The 19,628-nt window shown below is 42.0% G+C and overlaps 1 protein-coding gene across 1 annotated transcript in view; it reads left to right on the top strand.

The window, feature by feature from the left end:
- Positions 1-1,035: 1,035 nt before the first annotated feature.
- Positions 1,036-19,628, top strand: part of znf804b (zinc finger protein 804B) — a 489,773-nt gene continuing 471,180 nt past the window's right edge. The window contains exon 1 of the mRNA XM_078200329.1: positions 1,036-1,146. Coding sequence (XP_078056455.1) covers positions 1,036-1,146 — 111 coding nt within the window. The remainder of the gene's footprint in view (positions 1,147-19,628) is intronic.

Raw genomic sequence — 19,628 nt, 5'->3', positions numbered from 1 at the left:
CCCTTATAATGTGCTGCGATTGTGTTGCTGTTTCATCAATTACATTTCCGAATAAAATAACGGAGATCTCTCCACTCCCGGATTCATCTCAGCAATGTGGAGCTGCTGCTTTGGTCCAGCCCTGCTCCCTAGTGGCAATGTTTACAGCAAATGAAACAATTCAGTTAAATGCACGTTACTGAGGAGAATGGCAGTAAGACGATAAAGTGATTGTTCGCTGTTTCCTCCTCTTTATACCCTATTTGGAACTGGATTGATCATTCTCACAGTCAGCTGGGGGGCTGCTGCCGCTGTTGGTGCAGTTTGATATCGAGCCAGAAAAGGAATAAGAAAGGTATCAAGGGGAAAGTAGGCAGAGAATAAGCAAGCAAATTCAGGCAGAGGAAATGAAAGAGAAGAATGGCTCGATGGGAGGAAACTAGGAAGACTTGTAGGGAATCAAAAAAAAATAGCCAGAAGAGTTCTTAATCTGGGGGCAGTCAGTTTAGGTTAAAAGTGCTGCTGATTGGGAGCTGTCATCTATGGGACTCTGTTTACATTCTTTTCCTGTTAGTGCCTTGTGTGACAGTTTCTGGCTTTGCAATCCGTTTGTTACTGTTGTACCATTTTTTTTCTCTGAAAGCAGACTGCAATCTGACTGAAGCTGAGCCATCGAGGACTGGTGGCAGCGTGTAAAAGGGACTTCGTTATCACGGACCGCTCACAAGCAAGGTCTTTTGTCCATTTGACTATGTAAACCAGTGAGCAATCTGCTGCATCTGTCAGATAGTGTGGATTTCCCTGCCTTGCCCGAGACAGCGGATTAGCATCTTCACATGGTCTGCCTTTTGGGAAGTGCAGGGATTTGCAGTCTCGTCATTTAATCATCGGGGCCGATGGATCGTCTTGTTGGTGTTGTGTCTGTGCCTGCCGGTGCTGAAGTAAAACAGTGTCTAGGTGTTGCACGATAGGGTTCCTGCTTCCACTTTCCTGTACGGCTGCTGAATTCCCCCTGCTTATGTCAAACCTCTGTACATATGGGAGACACATTACCGTATGGCGTGCTATTACCTTGTGATCAGCTCAACGCATCTCAGCAATGGGCATTTTAGAAGCATTAAAGGAGTTTTTAGAGGTCCCCTGTGCAAGAATGGGAGTGAATCACTGGTAAATTTAATGCATTTTTTTCTTTCCAGTTAATTATGTGGTAAACTTTTAACGTTGTTACAGTTCCATCACTGGACTGTGTAAATCGTGCCTTTTAGAAAATATGCCGAAATCAATTTTTATTTCTTACAAATTGAAACTGATTTTTATTTATAATGCACTTCGTTTTCGGTACTGCTTTGATGTCTGAAGAGACGTGATGTGAAATAATCGGTATATGTTTATGTATATGCATAGCTGGAGTAGGGAAATGGTTTAAGAATCATAGTCCAGAAACTGATAAAACATTCATTTAGTTTATTACAACTGCATATCTATAAATAGAATCAAATTGTACCTGAATGCTAAACTTACTTTTGCAGATCAATTACTTCGAAGCATCTGCAAAGCACTCTGTGCTTCCACTACTCATTTTAACGTTAGGTATAAATGTGCTTTAATTTTTCCAAGCATGCTGTTGTTCAAGTAATTCCCGTGTACATTTTTGAGCCTTGACCAGTTTTATTTATCAGGCTTGTCAGGAGAGTAATTTCCATTCCGAATGGAAAAAAAGGTTACAACGGCCATCACCAGGGAGCTGATAGATTTTGTTGCGGTCTGAACCCGCTGGAGATTCCTTGATAACATTTGTGCTCATGGTAAAAAAAAGAGAAGTTGCGAGAACACAAGTCAGCCCAGTAAGCATTGTAACAATTTTGCCTTTGGAAAGTGTGAAAAAAAATGAACGTGAAAACAAGACACTGTGCATTTGCCTGATATTGGGATTGGCCATTTCAGATATCCCAATGTCGATTTCTAAAAAAAAAGTGACGCCTGCTTCCCTGACTTTTTAACCGAGAGTTTCAGTTTATGGAAATTCTTGAATGGGGGCAGAAAGTGGAAATTGAAATGAGTGTGTTTGACACTCGCGAAAACAAATCCAACTCGATTGAATGGCGAAGGTAGCTTAGTAAGGGCTATGTGGCACCTGATTCAGTCATGCAAGTGTTTCTCATTTCCAGTGTCAGGTTATGTTTTATTGCAACTGTAGTGCGATTTATAATGCAGGCATTGAAATTCCCCCAGAAGAGAAAGGTTGAAAATTGCCACACATACTTTGCATCTGGTGCGACCACTGTTGTCCGTTTGACTAACTGTACAGAGCCTTATATTTCTATACAGGTTGTGATATTGGGTTATATTGAGAGTCCAAGATGCTTTCTGAAAGTCCTTATAATTTTATCATCTTGGTGCAATCATTTAGAAATATAGTTTCAGCCTCTGTTAACCGAGTTGTGGTAATATTATAAAGATAAACTTACAGGTAAAGTGTGTAATAAACACATTCACATTTGTACTTAGCTGTCTGGAATTCATTGAACTAAAAACTTCTTAAATCTCAGTGAATTTGTTTCAGAATCCTTGAAATGCACTAAGTATTTTTCACTTAAAACCTGTTCACATTTGCCACAGAATTAGAATCTGAGCTGAATGATAACATTCACACACAATAAATTGAAAAAGGTGTACTTGTAATTTGATAAACTATTGTCTTGAGCAAAAAAATCATTTGAGTTTTCTAAAGAGTTAATATGAACTTGGCATTAACAATGGTGTATCTCCTCAATTATTCAAATCATTGTCTTCATATCTGACAAACACAAGTTAACTATGAGTTAATTAAAATTGGGATTGTTAACCACTTATGCAAAAGCAAAAAAAGCTGTGGATGCTGGAAATCTGAAATAAAAACTGAAATTTCTGGAACTACCGCTGTTGGATGGGCAGCAACTCTGGAGAGAGAAACAAAATTCAGGTCGGTGACCTTTCATCTGAACTGAAAGATTGTAGAAATTTAACATGTTGCCTCACCTACTGAGTATTTCCAGCATTTCCTGTTTTTATTTCTGGTTAATCCACTTTGCTGGCACATATTTCGAGAGCCACAGGTGTCATTTTTTCTCAATACCAACCAAATTGTGGTTTCCAGTTGCATTGTGATTGCTGATTAGTTTTGTATTTTAGTCCATCTGAATAAATAATGGATTGTGGTTATTTACTACCTACTATGCCTGTATGTTGTAATGCCCACCAGTGCAGCAGATAAGCGTCCAATATGAGGTGCATGTGGTTGTATGGTGATTGTGGTGACGAGAGGGGCTATTGGTGGTGGGAAGATGCGTTTTGTGTTTGAGGTTATGTGCAGCAAGGATTTCGGTAAGCTCAGTTGGAAAAGAACACAATTCTGAAGCTGAGATACCCAGTTGGAAATTACAGGAAAGAAATTCCTTTTGGAAGCTATGATGAGCTAGAACTCATTGATATAGTGTATTTATAAGCCTAATACAAATACACTTGTGTACACAGGTATATAGAATGCAGATTCTGACTTTCTTAAAAGCACATTGTTTTCCAGTAATTCCCGTGAATCCCCTATGCTTCTAGTTTCCCAAGTGCTCATCATCTAATCAGTTGTGGAGGGTGAGCTAATATTTTCGTATAACCTTCATACTGTTGCATTTATTTCTGTTCTGTCCCTATCTGGGAGATGGAATGCGGAATCATGACAAGGGGCTATGTCTAGTGTGTTGCCAAGAATCAGTGAAATGAGGCTGGCTTGATCAGTCATTTTGGTAAATGTAACATGAAACTGATCCATGCAGACCATCAAATCCTGAAATTAAAAAAAAGACTCAGCAAGTCTGGCAGCATCTGTGGAGAGAGAAACAGGGTTAATGTTTCAAGTCTGTGACTTTTCATCAGAATGGTAAAGTTCTATGTTTGATCTTGGTCTGTGATAGGTTAGCTAATCACAACCAGGGTAGCAGTGGCAAAGGGATTCATGAAAAATATCATTGGGTGTAGTATCGTACTGATATAGTAGACCCAGATTTGGAAGAGAGAAACATGAGAGTCTGCATAATTTGCTCATAGATCAGAATCATAGAATCATTATAGTGCATAAGGAGACCATTCAGCCCATCAAATCTGCACTGACTCTCCAACAGAGCATCTTACCTAGGTCCTATCCCAGTAACCTCATGTATTTACCCTGCTAATCCCCTAACCTACACAACTTGAGACACTCAGGGGCAATTTACTATGGCAAATCCACCTAACCTACATATCTTTGGACTGTGGGAGGAAATCGAAGCACCCAGAGGAAACCCACACAGGCACTCATCTGAGGCTGGAATCAAACTCATCTCCCTGCTGCTGTGAAGCAGCAGTGCTAACCACTGCGCCACTGTGCTGCCAAAGTCAAGACTTAGTATCATTTGATATTCACATATCAACACTTTGGTTTGCAAGTGTTTTCATGGAGCAACTCATTTTCAGAGTTTGGGCCGCATCCGATTGACATTGTTCCATCGCCCATTTGGTTCACTAATGTCCTTTAGGGAAGGAAATCTGTCATCCTTACCTGGTCTGGCCTACATGTGACTCCAGAGCCATTGCAATGTGATTGACTCTCAACTGTTCTTGTGCAACTAGGGATGGGCAATAAATGCTGGCCAGCCAGCAACATCCATGTCCCATGAATAAATGAAAAAAAAGAGATTGATTGTCAGGTTGGCAATCAATTTCAATGATATAAAAGTGCAACATATATTCCGTAGCTTTGTTGCGTGTATGCTACATATAGTTCGATATCAGAAATTTGAATCTCTTACGCATTCATTTAACTATGGTCTGAAAGAACTTTAAATTCAAAACTACAGTAGAAATTTCTTTAGCTTTTGAGTTCTTTAAATATTAGCGTATATTTATTCATACAGAAATCTTTGTTTATATTTTAATGAGTTAATGTAACCATTAAAATAATGAAGCATGAGCTATTTATATAAATGACATATATGATTATATGGGGGGTAGGATTAGTAAGTTTGCGGAAGACATAAAGATTGATCAGATGGTTAACAGTGAGGTTGAGTGTCTTGGGCTGCAGGAAGATATTGACGGGATGGTCAAATTGATGGAATTTAACCCTGAAAACTGTGAGGTGATACACTTTGGAAGGAGTGATTTGACAAGGATGTATTCAATGAATAGCATGAAACTAGGAACAAAGGGACCATGATATGTTTGTCCATAGATCTCTGAAGGCAGAAGAGCACGTTAGTGGGGTGGTGAAAAAGTCAAATGCCTTTATCAATCGAGGCATAGATTACAAAAGCAGGGAGGCCATGATGGAGCTGTATAGAACTTTGGTGAGGCCACAGCAAACTGGAGTTTTATGTGCAGTTCTGGCTGCCACATTATAGGAAGGATGTGATTGCACTAGAGGGGGTACAGAGGAGTTTCACCAGGACATTGTCTGGGATGGAACTTTTATGTTATGAAGAAAGGTTGGATAGGCTTGGGTTGTTTTCGTTGGTGCAGAAAAGACTGAGGGGCGACATGGTCGAGATGTACAAAATTATGATGGGCATGGACAGAGTGAATAGGGAGCAGCTGTTCTCTTAGTTGAAGGTCAGTCCTGAGGGGACACAAGTTCAAGGTGAGGGGCAGGAAGTTTAGAGGAAATGTAAGGAAACACTTTTTTACCCACGGGGTGGTGATGATCTGGAGGGTGGTGGAGCGGGATGCCTCAAATCCTTTAAAAAGTACTTGAATGAGCATTTGGCACGTCATAACATTCAAGGTTGTGGATCAAGTGCTGGTAAATTAGGTGGCAGGTCAGGTGTTTCTCATATGTCAGTCCAGACTAATGGGCAGAAAGGCCTCTTTTGCATTGCGTGATTCTGTGATTCTATAGTGAATGATAGTGATTTCATATGAACTTGGAAATCTTAATAATCTAAGAGGTCAATTTTTAGGAATTCATTTCATTTCTAATTTCATATTAATATTTAAGGAAATACTTGCACATCCCTGGCACAACCTCAGGACACCCCAAAATGTTTCTCGGTCAATTTAATCATGAAAAGAAGATGTGTCAGCTGTAGCTTAACCAAAGTTGTAATTCAGTTAGTAACAAAATGAAATATATTTGAAATGAAATCCAAAGCACACATTTTGCAGTGGCTGCTTCAATGTAAGTCTTAATATCATATCAATTATTCTGTGAAACCTAGTGGACATATGGACACATATGAAGCTGTGACTTAGATATCAGAATTTACGATGTACTTTTCTTAAATAATTTCCTGCATTTATTAAAAACTGTAATTGCAGAGTATTTTGGTTGCCCGAAAGACACGACAACTGAGCTTTCGCAACAAGCTTTGGCATGTCCTATTAAGCAGACTGCATGTTCTTGTAGTGACAGATTTTGTATCCGTCACTGTACCTGACATTGAAACAATTCAGAGTCCACTGAACAAGTAATAAATTTAAAGCCACCATAAAAAGGAGCAAAATTAATATTAAGAAAAATGTCTCTCCAGAGGTGTGAAAGTAACTTTGGCTTTAAAAAAATTAATGGGTCGTGGACCAAAAAAAAAGCAACTGCACTAGAAATGGAAGTGAAACAGAAAACAGTATAAAAATTCAAGCTGGTTTTGGGTAGATGGACTTGAGCTAAAGACTGAAAATGAACTTACTCTTATTTTATGACATAAACCAAGATAATTTAAATAGATAGGAATAGGAAATAGCCTATTTATGATTCTGCAGCGAGCAGATTATGCTGTGCGGCAGTACAGTTTGTTAACCAATATACTTTGTTGTACTCATGAATGATTTCAGTTTGATCAATGGATAAGGTACAGTAGATGCATAACCTTTAAGCTCCCTGATCAGTTTCAGTAATGTGCATGAATGACAATGTGCTTTCACGCTAGTCAACATGAGAAAGAACATTACTGGGGGAGCAGTGTTCACATTAGTATCACATTTTTGATGATTACGTCTTTGAAAATTAGATTTTTAGGATCATTTATTTCTTGTTTCCATTTGAAATATGACCTAGCCCTACAGAAGTGGGTGAAACAAGGATCTAGTTAAAAGATTAAAAACTCAGTCACGTTGGCAGTTTAGGACAAGATTGTTTGTCTAACTCGATCATGAGGTTGGAGACCCCCCTAATCAGTTTCTTCATTCACCACATTTTAACTTTAGTTTAGCTACTCAGTGGTTAAGTAGAATGGGATAAAATAGTTATAATGGTAATTATATAGAAATAAAAACATTTCTTTGATCTGTCCATCCCCTCCAATTACAAACCCATTTCTAACTTCCCTTTCCTTTTTAAAGTCCTTGAATATGCAATTGGCTCCAAACTCTGTGCCATATTTTCCAAACTTCCCTGTTCATAAATCCTCTGCCTGATCTCCACCTTGTTCACAGCTCGGAGTCTGTCCTGGCTAAAGTCTCTCCTTTAGTCTCTCCTGACGGCACGGTAGCACAGTGGTTAGCACTGCTGCTTCACAGCTCCAGGGACCTGGGTTCAAATCCCAGCTCAGGTCACTGTCTGTGTGGAGTTTGCACATTCTCCCTGTGTCTGCGTGGGTTTTCTCTGGGCGCTCTGGTTTCCTCCCACAGTCCAAAGATGTGCGGGCTAGGTTGATTGGCCATTCTAAATTGCCCCTTAGTGTCCTGGGATGCATAGGTTAGAGGTATTAGTGGGTAAATATATGGGGATAGGGCCTGGGTGGGATTGTGGTTGGTGCAGACTTGATGGGCCGAATGGCCTTTTTCTGCACTGTAGGTTTCTATGATTCTATGAAAGTCACTAACGATTTTCTTTGTGACTATTGCCATATTGCATTATTCTTCCCTGACTCCCTGTGCCATTAAGCATGTTCAACCATACCATCTTACTCCATTGATCTTTCTCTGTATGGAAAGATACAGAGAATGTGTCTATGTGTAATTCTCCTCTTTTCAGCCCCAATAAAACCATTCATTCCCACAATGCACAGTCATCTCCACATATTTTCATCATCCCACCTTTGGTCGCCATGTCTTCAGTTGCCTGGGTCCTCATTTCTTGAATTCCATCCCTAATCTGGTCTGCCTCTCTACCACTCTCTCTCTTTATTTAAGACACTCCTTACAACCTCCCTCTTTGGCCAAACCTTTGGTCACATGTGTCAATATCTCTATGTGGTTTATGTGCTAATTTTCCTTTTGATAATGCTGCTTCAAAGTGCCTTGGGGCACATTATTACATGAAAGGCACTATAGAAAGGTCACTTGTTGGTGAGTTACTCAATATTCTATCCATACTTCCTTCCATTTCCCTAACCATATTCAAACTTTCAAAGACATAATTCACAAAGCATTTATTGTATTCTCATTGGTAAATAAGTTTCCTGTCCACCCTACTCCTGTTTGCAGCTCAAATACTAGGAAACTGTTGTTTCTTGGAGAAGAAAATGAAAAAAAGCAGATAGTCAACAGTAGGCTGCACAACAGAGTTCAGCTTTGTTTGTAACTTGTGACATTAGAGGGAACATAACCATTAAATACTAGTGTTATCTCTTTTACAGTAGACACTTCTCATCTGTCACAGGTCAATGAAGTTATTCTGTAAGCAGTGCAGGATCCCAGCTGTAAACTCCTTTATTGAAAACAATTTATCACTGCCCAAGAGGCAGTCTACTCACTGTTCTTTATTATTGGTTAGCAATAAAGACAACCTCAACATGCAAAGCCTGCTGGTTGTATAATTACCTATTGTTGCCTTCCATTTGCGACTGGAAATGAAAAATATTAAAATGGCCTATAGAGCTTTGAAGGTTCCACATTCAGCATCACCTATCCTAATCATGAATGAGAATGATGAATTGGCAAGAAGGCTGTTCAACTTGAAAGCTCTTCTGTACAATGGCTTAACGTCACAGAGAACTGGGCTGAGATTATCCAACCACTTTTGAATATTTAGGAACAGCTAGAACTGTCAAAGAGAAACTTCCACTTTAAAATGACTTAAACCTAGATGACAGATAGTACCAAAACTCATTGTATGATAGTCTCCAGAAACTATACATCTGTAGATTTCAAATCACACATTTCCAGTCTATGAAAAGGTAAGTTTCATATTTAAAAGCCTAATTGGCCAGAATGCTTATGCATTTTTATGAAATATAAAATAAAATTGAGAGTGGATGGAATGGATCCATTTACAATAAAGGCATATTTGCTATTCATAATGTATAATTATTCAGAGCCTACAAAAGAATATATATTCAGAAAGCCTTGTCATCAACACTCACACAAATCCACAAAAGGAGATTTCATATAATATTTAGGTGCACATTGAGTACTGATGGCATCATCAGCGAAACTGTCTCGGATTGTGTTGCAGAGCACAATAGTGTGTCAGTTGCTGAAACATTGTAGGTTAGTGATTGCACTAACCTGTATAAATTTAGCTTCCTTTCATTGTCAGTCTTGCTAACTCATCTGAACCACTATTCTTCCCCCTTCTCCCCACACCATCCTAAGAAGCTTTAAATATTAAGCAGTGAAAGTAAAAATATTAATGGAGTTAAGAGAAAGCCATATACAAAAACCCTGGAACTTAAGTACACGCTTTGGTCTAACTGCAAAATAATCTTAAAGCAGAATTTGAGAAATGAAAGAAAGCCAGATATTGCCTCTTGGCTTTTTTGACTTGAGAGGAGGAGGGTTTATAAGCAGTCTTTGATCTACAAAGGAACTATATATATCTACACCCCTATAATTCTGACGTCTTGAGCATCTAGATTTTTACTTACACCACCATTGATTGTCATGTATTTAATTGCCTCGGCCCTGAAATCCGCCTCTGCTCAACCTCTGCTTTTCTATCTCTCTTTCCGCTTTTTAAGACTCCTTAAAACCACCTGTCTGACTAACATTTTAGCTATCTGCCCTCATAATTCCTCTTATGGCTCAGTGTCAAATTTTGTTGTGAACTGCTCCTGTGAAGTGCCTTGGATGTTTCCTTACAATGAAGGTGCCATATAAATACAAATTGTTGTTGTCAATGTAATTGAACCCAAGATCTCCTGATTCTATACAAATAGACCTTCTGTCCTTAAGGGACTGAGCCAAGCTATTATAAGTTCCATCTTCTAGCGGAACAATACATTGCCCATTACATGAAATAATGCTAGTTATCTTTTAAAGAGTATAGTCTCTGACATTGAAGTTTGCAACACAATGGGAGTACTACCAGGGGATACAGAACAATTAGAGCTAGTTGGAATTTCTCATGATTTGATGCTGAGACTTCATCCGACAAATTGCATGATATAAATCACATAATAGTTTCACATACCAGCTGGGGCATGGAGTGTAGGTGAGGAGATTGTAAATGGGGTTGGGCAGGATCAACCAAACCTTGGTCCTGGTTAAAAATGACAATTAAATTGCGTTGCAAGTAGTTTTTTTGCCCTCAACCATTACACTTTGGAGGTGCATCTATAAGCTCTATGAAGCTCTACTAAGAACAGGCTTAGCAGAAAGTACAGACAAATGTTACTGGTGTGCACGTATTGTACACAATAGGTTTGGACACCAGTCCATATTATTTACTTTATCCTCTTCCCTATGAAGCCAACATGGGCATTACAGTGCTTTGGGATTTATACCCCTTCCTCTTTAAGTAAATGGTAGATGCTTTACATTGGTGCAACATTTATTAAATGACAGGTTCACTGAAAAGTATCCAATTTCTTTAATGTTATTGCATTGAATGTGCAACATCACAGATTGCTTTCCAGATGAGCACTGCCTGTCATTAAAATGGTCAAGTAGTTGAATTTTCAATTACCTTTTTCTATTAATTGTAATAGTCTTTTTATCAGCAGGAACGTCAATTGGTTAATACTTAACCTTGGGACTATTAATGGCGATAGACTTGTAAATACAGAGCTTAAGCACAAAAAGGGTTTGGGGCAAGAAACTCTGTCAGCGCTTGATTTCGGAGTGCCACAAGTTATCTTAGAGCATTAAAATGGTGTTCATGGTGCATGCACAGACTTGTGAGATGAATTCCACTGGATGCCATACTGTTGAGTGCATGAGTGCAAGGCATTTAATGGCTGCAAGTAGTCAAAGAGCAGGCAGACCATGACATTAATTACTGTGCAATTCTGATTTGACATCATAAATGGTATTTTGCCATTCAGTGCTCCAGTTAATGTCCTCTCTTAACCTTAACATGTGTTCAGCAGCAGGAAGAATGCCCCCACTCCACCATTGCTATTTAATGGGATCTTCAACTATTTTCAGGTTGCCTGTTGCTACAATTCTACTCGTCTTTGGACCTTCCTATGGTATTTTCAAGTTGTGAAAGTCTACAGGGAGTGGTGAGGCAGGTGTCAAAGGAGTTTCTACTGAGTGCACGTTTTCCCTCTGTCTGCGTGGGTTTCCTCCGGGTGCTCCAGTTTCCTCCCACAGCCCAAAGATGTGCAGGTTAGGTGGACTGGCCATGGTAAAATTGTCCCTTAATGTCCCAAGACATGTAAATTATGTGTATTGACCATGGTAGGTGTGTGGAGTTACAGAGATAAAGCAGGGGGGAGGGCCTATGTAAGATACAGGGCACGATTTTACCATCGCGTTGTGCCGGTTTTCAGGCGTGAAAACGTGGCAAAGTCGGCCGTGAGGTGAGTAACACGATCCGCGTCTGCCTCCCCGTCGGTTCCCCCTTTACCAAGGCCCGAAAATGGCCGTGATCGGGACCACACCCATTTCGGGCACGACAGCCATTTAAATGCATTTGCATTTCCAGATGAGCACTGCCTGTCATTAAAATGGTCAAGTGGGTCCGCTGCCACTCAGCCTGAGATCGGTGGGGGGGGGGGGGGGGGGGGGGAGTAGGGGGAGGGGCCCACGATCGGTCTGGCTGGTGGGGGGTTGGGGAATAAGGGGGTCAGTAATGTTGTGGAGGTGGGGCAATGTCTGTGGGGACCAGGGGAGACATTATCTGGCGCAGGAGGGATGTGGCAGGGCAGCAGCATTCTATATTTCTTTTCTGCGCAGGCGCAGTTGGAGGTACCGATCGGAGCTGCAGGAGTTCGGGGCGTTAAGCCCCTCCCAAAGGCTTCTGCAGCGCGATTCAGATTCGCTGATATTTTTGCAGGCAGAGTGCGTATTGGAGTGCCTCAGAATGGGTCTAAAAGTCGGACCTGAAACACTCCCAGTTTCAAGTCGCCCAGCACTTAGAATCAAAATGGTAAAATAGGGCCCACTCTGTCAGAGAGTCGGTTTAGACTCAATGGGCTGAATGGCCTCCTCCTGCACTGTAGGGATTCTATGACTTCAAGGCTTCTGTACAAACCAATTGCTCCCAAGAAATGGGTGGATTAGGTTTCACTCCTCTTGGGATATGGAGCAAACTGGAGAATGAATAGAGGCCACTCAAAGCTGATGAAGGGCAGAGTGGTTCTTAGCAGGAAGCCATTTCTGTTCAGCATATTCAGGGCCAATGCCTTGCTTGACTTGAACTTAAGTGAGGAACAATACATGAGATGCCTTCAGTGAAATCTGCCACCTGCTGCAGCCACGACTGCAACTCAGTGCAAGGCAAGGACCTCAGTGCAGGGCAAGGACCACATTGCCAGTGGCTATTAATATAACTGTGGCAATGAACAGCAGTATGCACATGAGATAAACAAAGTGTGTGCCTACAGGTCTCCCTCACATTGTCAGGACAAGTGGCAAATTGTATCACTGAGATGTAAACCATTATCACATTTGGGGCGCAATTGAGAAATGGGATTCACCATGGACACAAAAGCTCTTGTCAGTGTCATGCTGAAAAGGTGAAGGATGCCAGTCTTCATTCTCTTCTAATCCTGAACAAAAAGAGAGCTCAGAACAGTAGCCAGATGTCTTGAAAAGATGTAGCAGACCTCCACACTGACTCTGATAGAGGAGGTGGTGGTGGGCATTGTGAGGATGCACTTACTTTGGGCCATGTCTGATGGCAAGCTAGGAGACCGTGAAGAGCAGGGTAATTTTATTGCTTAACCTTCAGTGGAAGGGAAGCAGGACGTAAACTCCTGCCCAATATGCTTTGTCATAGTAGAATCCCTACATTACAGAAGGAGGCCATTTGGCCCATCAAATCTGTACCAACCACAATCCCACCCAGCCTCTATTCCCGTAACCCCACACATTTACCCTACTAATCCCCCTGACACTAAGGGACAATTTAGCATGGCTAATCAATCTAACCTGCACATTTTTGGACTGTGGGAGGAAACCGGAGCACCTAGGGGGAACCCATACAGACATGGGGAGAAAGTGCAAACTCCACACAGACAGTGACCCGAGGCCAGAATTGAACCTGATTCCCTGGTGCTGTGAGGCAGCAGTGCTAACCACTGTGCCACCGTTCAACCACTGGCTATTCGACCATTGTCATCTGAGTTTCGCTGCACAGAGAGCCAGAATCAACTGTGGGCAGTCTCCTTAGGAGGAAGGATGGCAGACACAGCCATGCTTCGCTGGGTGAAGTTGCTGGGCCTTGGGTATCACACACAAGGAGAGTCTTCCTGGAGCATCTGAGACAGATCAGTTTCCAAAAGTTAGAGCTCATGGAGGCATTGCAGAGCTTTAGGCAGACAATGTAGGAGTGGATGGAACATGTGTGCACTGTAATGACTCACGGATTTGAGTGCATAAATTCCTCCATTGACAGCGCGGCGAATTTCTTGGAGAACCCTATATAGGATCACTCTGAGTGGCTGCAGGAGCAGCACACTGAAATGCACAGAAAGAGTGAGACTCTCTGTAGCATTGAACCCTCTACTGTTACAGAGATGCTTGCAGTGGATGTCAGCTGCGTCCTAGCCAGTGGTCTCATTTAGCATGGAGGTGCGGTCACTAGCTTCATCCCTCGGCCCCTCTGACTCAGGAACCATCCATACCACAAGGCTGTGTGACCGTGGCTGCCCCTGCAATAACACTGGTGTGGCAGCCTGTGCAGGAGCCACTATGGTCACATCCGTAAAGAAGCTGAGAGCCATGGGCATCTGAGCCGGATGCAGAGACAATGGAATAGGCTGCCTCCACCTCATCCTCAGTCATAGTGGGAGCACCGCCCGGACCAACTCCAATGAGCCATGCCACCTGTGATAACTTTTGGGTCACATAGGTGACGTTTTGTCAAGTTTTTGGCCATTTATTTATCCTTTAATAATAATGATTGTTTGTGCTCTCAGTCAAATGTTTGATGTTGAAAGTGAAATGAAAGTTAAGGTCAAGGGATGGGGGTCAGGTCTGGTGCAGTTCCACAGTCAGTGATGTGGGATAATGTTGGTGAAGGAGAGTCTATTCTCAATGTTTTTGGGTGGCAATGGCATTCTTCAGATGTGTGTACTTGCTGGATGATTTCTTTTTCTGATGGATTTTGATGTTAGGGAGTCATTTGTCTTAAAGGCTGAGAGTCACTCAAGTGAACCTGTTGGGAACCTGTCTCGGGGGCAGGGAATTCAGATGGTGTTCGTAAAGCAGAAGTGGAAATGAATAGGGTTGGGAAGCATTTTCTGATCAGGGCCAGTGTGATCTCCTGGACTCGTTTCGATCGCCTCAGGGGGTCAGAGTGGAATTTCCCAGATTTTTTTTTCCCCATATTGGCCCTGGGGTTTTTCACTCTGGGTTTTCGCCTCTCCCTGGAGATCACATGGTCTGGAATGGGGGGGTGGGGGTGAGGTAATAGGTTGTGATGAACAAAGCATCGAAGCTGTGAGGGACAGCTCGGTGGATAGGATATTAGGATGTAGATAGGCTGGAAAATTGGGCGGGGATCCTGGATTCAGGATTCAATCCTGGACCGGGGAGCGGCGCGGGCTTGGAGGGTCGAAGGGCCTGTTCCTGTGCTGTATTGTTCTTTGTTCTTGTTCTTGAATTGCTGTTAAATTAGTGTGGGGCCCTCTGTGGCCATGCCAGCCAGCCACTTGACATGTCTTCCTCCAATGTCTGGGCACTGGCAAGCAGCGCTCCTTCATATTCCTGTTCCTCTTTAGACCATAAGACCATAAGACATAGGAGCGGAAGTAAGGCCATTCGGCCCATCGAGTCCACTCCACCATTCAATCATGGTTGATTTCAACTCCATTTACCCGCTCTCTCCCCATAGCCCTTAATTCCTCGAGAAATCAAGAATTTATCAATTTCTGTCTTGAAGATGCTCAACGTCTCGACCTCCACAGCCTTCTGTGGCAATGAATTCCACAGACCTACCACTCTCTGGCTGAAGAAATTTCTCCTCATCTCTGTTCTAAAGTGACTCCCTTTTATTCTAAGGCTGTGCCCCCGCGTCCTAGTCTCCCCTGCTAATGGAAACAACTTCCCTACGTCCATCCTATCTAAGCCGTTCATTATCTTGTAAGTTTCTATTAGATCTCCCCTCAACCTCCTAAACTCCAATGAATATAATCCCACGATCCTCAGACGTTCATCGTATGTCAGGCCTACCATTCCTGGGATCATCCGTGTGAATCTCCGCTGGACCCGCTCCAGTGCCAGTATGTCCTTCCTGAGGTGTGGGGCCCAAAATTGCTCACAGTACTCCAAATGGGGCCTAACCAGTGCTTTATAAAGCCTCAGAAGTACATCCCTGCTTTTGTATTCCAAGCCTCTTGAGATAAATGACAACATTACATTTGCTTTCTTAATTACGGACTCAACCTGCAAGTTTACCTTTAGAGAATCCTGGACTAGGACTCCCAAGTCCCTTTGCACTTTAGCATTATGAATTTTGTCACCGTTTAGAAAATAGTCCATGCCTCTATTCTTTTTTCCAAAGTGCAAGACCTCGCACTTGCCCACGTTGAATTTCATCAACCACTTCTTGGACCACTCTCCTAAACTGTCTAAATCTTTCTGCAGCCTCCCCACCTCCTCAATAGTACCTGCCCCTCCACCTATCTTTGTATCATCGGCAAACTTGGCCAGAATGCCCCCAGTCCCGTCATCTTTGTCTTAGCCCTCCTCATCCCCCTCTGAGGAAGATTGGCAGGCAGAGTAAGAAGTCTCACAACACCAGGTTAAAGTCCAACAGGTTTATTTGGTAGCACAAGCCATAAGCTTTCAGAGCAGTGCTCCTTCATTAGGTGAGTGGGAGTTCTGTTCACAAAGAGGGCATATAAAGACACAAACTCAATTTACAAAATAATGGTTGGAATGCGAATCTTTACAGGTAATCAGGTCTTAAAGGTACAGACAGTGTGAGTGGAGAGAGGGTTAAGCACAGGTTAAAGAGATGTGTATTGTCTCCAGCCAGGACAGTTAGTGAGATTTTGCAAGGCCAGGCAAGTCGTGGGTGTTGTGAGACTTCTTACTGTGCTTACCCCAGTCCAACGCCGGCATCTCCACATCATGAAGATTGGCAGACCGGGTCCTTTTTATCTAGCTTCAGATCGCTTTTCATCTTCATGTTGCACAGTGTGCAGCAAATGACCATAATGTGACAAAACCTTGACAGGCTCATACTGATCTGTTCAACAAAGGTGAAACAGTGCCTGGGTGCGTTGAAATTGGGCTCACCAGCATGTTTTGGCCCCGCCCTCCCAGTACTGGTGGGCAACTCACCACTCTCCAAAAAAATGACTGGGGGGATTGCGGTGCAGAGCACACCTGACAGACCAGTGTGATTGCCATTCTGACACTTTGTTCACCATTATGACACTTTGGTGATCTGATTTGTGCCATTGGTAAGGGGCTGGGATGATCACAAACTGTTTGGTGTCAGACCCAAAACCAAATTTTAGGTCCGCGTGCTATTCTCCGCGATTGGTGCGATCTGTGCCAGGCGCGGTGAGGTCAGAGAATCACCCCCATTAACTCTGTTTCACTCTCCTGAGATGCTACCTGACCTTCTGAGCATTTCTAACATTTTTTGCTTCTACCTCATGCTTGATAAATCAGTTTAGCGAATGACATTAAACTATCTGACCTCCTTCAGATTTGAGAGTAATTTCAGCCCTGTTCGAGGAAACAGTGAGTTCATAACTAGAAACTAATGACAAAACCTGTCGCAAATGTCAGAGTGCAGTGTCCCAGATAATAATGTAGAAATTTCAGTAATAGAGAGGAAGGGTTGAAGAGTGATGTTAGGACAAATACAGAACTGAGATACAAACCTGGTAAAGAATTACATACGTAAAATTAGCCATGCTCTTAAAATGTCTCCCTCGCTATATGAGGCATTTGTTCAGAATTCAAATATAACAGTGCTTAGTGTACTGATATTCAGGACCACTCCTACAGACCTGAATAGATGAAGGGTTTTGTGAAGAAACGAGAATTTTCTTCATTCATCACAAACATTATGCACTTACAGCTGGATTTGTAATGCAGGGTCATTTATGTTGGTTAAGTGACTTGTTCGCTACTTGAAAACTTTAATAAATCATTGTAACAGATGGATCATAATGGGCTCTTATTTTCATTATCGTGAACAAAATCACATTCTGGAGAACCGCATATTTGAAAAGCACGCTGTCCTGTGATTTAGTTAGCATGTCGTAAATTACAAGGAATAAAGTTAATAATGCCCCATTTCTTTTCCAAACAGAGGAACATATGACATTGACAGTTGGCATTTAGCTTTTAGTGGTGATGAAAAACTGGCGATAAAACATCAGCCACCCATTATTATATTATATCATTCCAAACAATGGAGAACTGGGCCTGGTATACAATGGCCGCTGATTCACTAAAGGCTGTGTCCCACCACTATGAAAATTAAACACTACCCTGAATGCTTTTCAACTCACACTACTGTTGACATAAACTTCATTAATGGAGAAAGACACAGGATGTCTTCAAATTGACAGCCAGCACTGAAAAGGCAATTCAGTATTCCTTAGGAAGCATCTCTGTAATGGATACATAACCTTGTGTTCATTGTTCAGCTCTCTGCTGGCATTGGGTTCTAAAACCCACAAGGCAACAGTGATAATGTTTCATTCAAACTATGTCTTATCTGGTAGGAGTCTTGGTATTGTATTTTTAAATGATCTAGATAGGGAAGCTGATCATGCACACTATTGTATTTGATCATGCACAGTACTGTAGCAAATGAGAACAGTAAAATGCTGTGTGAATAGTACAAAGTATTATATTTCTGCCTACTCTTTTGATATGCATCATGATTTGTGATTCACATGGCTTTGAACAATGAAAGTAGGAACTTGCATTTCTGTAGCAACATTTACAATATCAGAAATCTTCCAACATGCTTCACAGTCAGTGAAGTGTTTTTGAATTTCAGTCTCTGTTGTAAGACGTACATAGCTTTGCCCTCATACATTTTTTGTTTCTTTATAACAGTGGAAATTGTGTGGCAGCAGGTTTATGATGGTGTTTGAGTTGATCCTGCCCAGTTTGTTGTCGGTCCAAATTCACATGAATTCACACTTGGCCATCCTGCCCAGCAACTTGAGATCTTATCTCAAATACAGATGAATGAGAGTCACATGGCATCATTGATCTGCAGATTTCCTGACCTTAGCACCTAACTGGCACCACTTTCTGCCCCTATTGGCAAACTGTCAATGGTAAAAAATGTTAGACAGCCATTTCAAATGCTATTTACAGTATCCATCAGCTGTTACCAGGTACAACTGGCGCTTGTGGATACAATGCACCAGCTCTTGGGCGTGGTAAGGCATTTTTCTTGCTATAAAGGTCGTGGACTGCATCCTTATGGGGGTCCTACATTGAAATAATTGAAGCAAACAGCGTAAATTCCTTTCAGGAGATGTTAGTTAACTATGTGAGGGAAAAGATAATGGACGGATATGCAGATGTACTTCAATGAAGATGGGTGGGAGGAGGTTTAAGTGGAACAAAAACACCATTTGAGCATTTGGCTGAGTGGTCTGGTTTTCTGCAATAAGCTCCATATAATACAGAACCCGCTGAAGGGAGAACAAGTAGGTAGGATAGATAGGGCAGCACAGTGGTCAGCACTGCAACTTCACAGCGCCAGGGACCCGGGTTCATTTCCGACCTTGGGTGACTATCTCTGTGGAGTTTGCACGTCCTTGCCATGCCTGCGTGGGTTTACTTCGGGTGCTCCAAAATCCCAAAATCCAAACATGTGCAGGTTCGATGGATTAGCCATGGTAAATGTGCGGGGTTATAGGGATAGGGAGGAGGGAAGGGCTTGGGTGGGATGCTCTTTCGGAGAGTCGGTGCAGACTTGATGGGCCAGCTGACCTCTTTCTGCACTGTAGGAATTCTATGATTCTATATTTCTCAGAACAGAGTTAATTGTAGCAGGAGAACATGTTGGCAATTCTCTGAGCAAAAATATCTTTAATGAGCCTTCGTTTTTCCAGGAAAGCATTGACAGACTTGTGCCATATTTTGAAAGAAGACCTGCAGTCAACTGCTAGAACTAATGTGTTGTCGTCAAGTTCACTGCATGCAGCCCTTAACCTCATTACCCCCTGCTCCTTCTAGATATTAGCAACATCAGCCAATCTTCAGTCTATTACTTATATTAAAGTGATGACTGATGCCTAGTTTGACTGATGCTAGAGGAAACAAACTCAGCACTTGCCTAGTGAATATAAGAAGCGCTGTGATAGAGTTTTTGAGTTGGCAGC

This window comes from Mustelus asterias, chromosome 2 (assembly GCF_964213995.1).
Source record: "Mustelus asterias chromosome 2, sMusAst1.hap1.1, whole genome shotgun sequence".
NCBI lineage: Eukaryota > Metazoa > Chordata > Chondrichthyes > Carcharhiniformes > Triakidae > Mustelus > Mustelus asterias.
The sequence above is the reverse complement of the archived record's forward strand: the minus strand, read 5'-3'. Positions and strand labels throughout refer to the sequence as shown.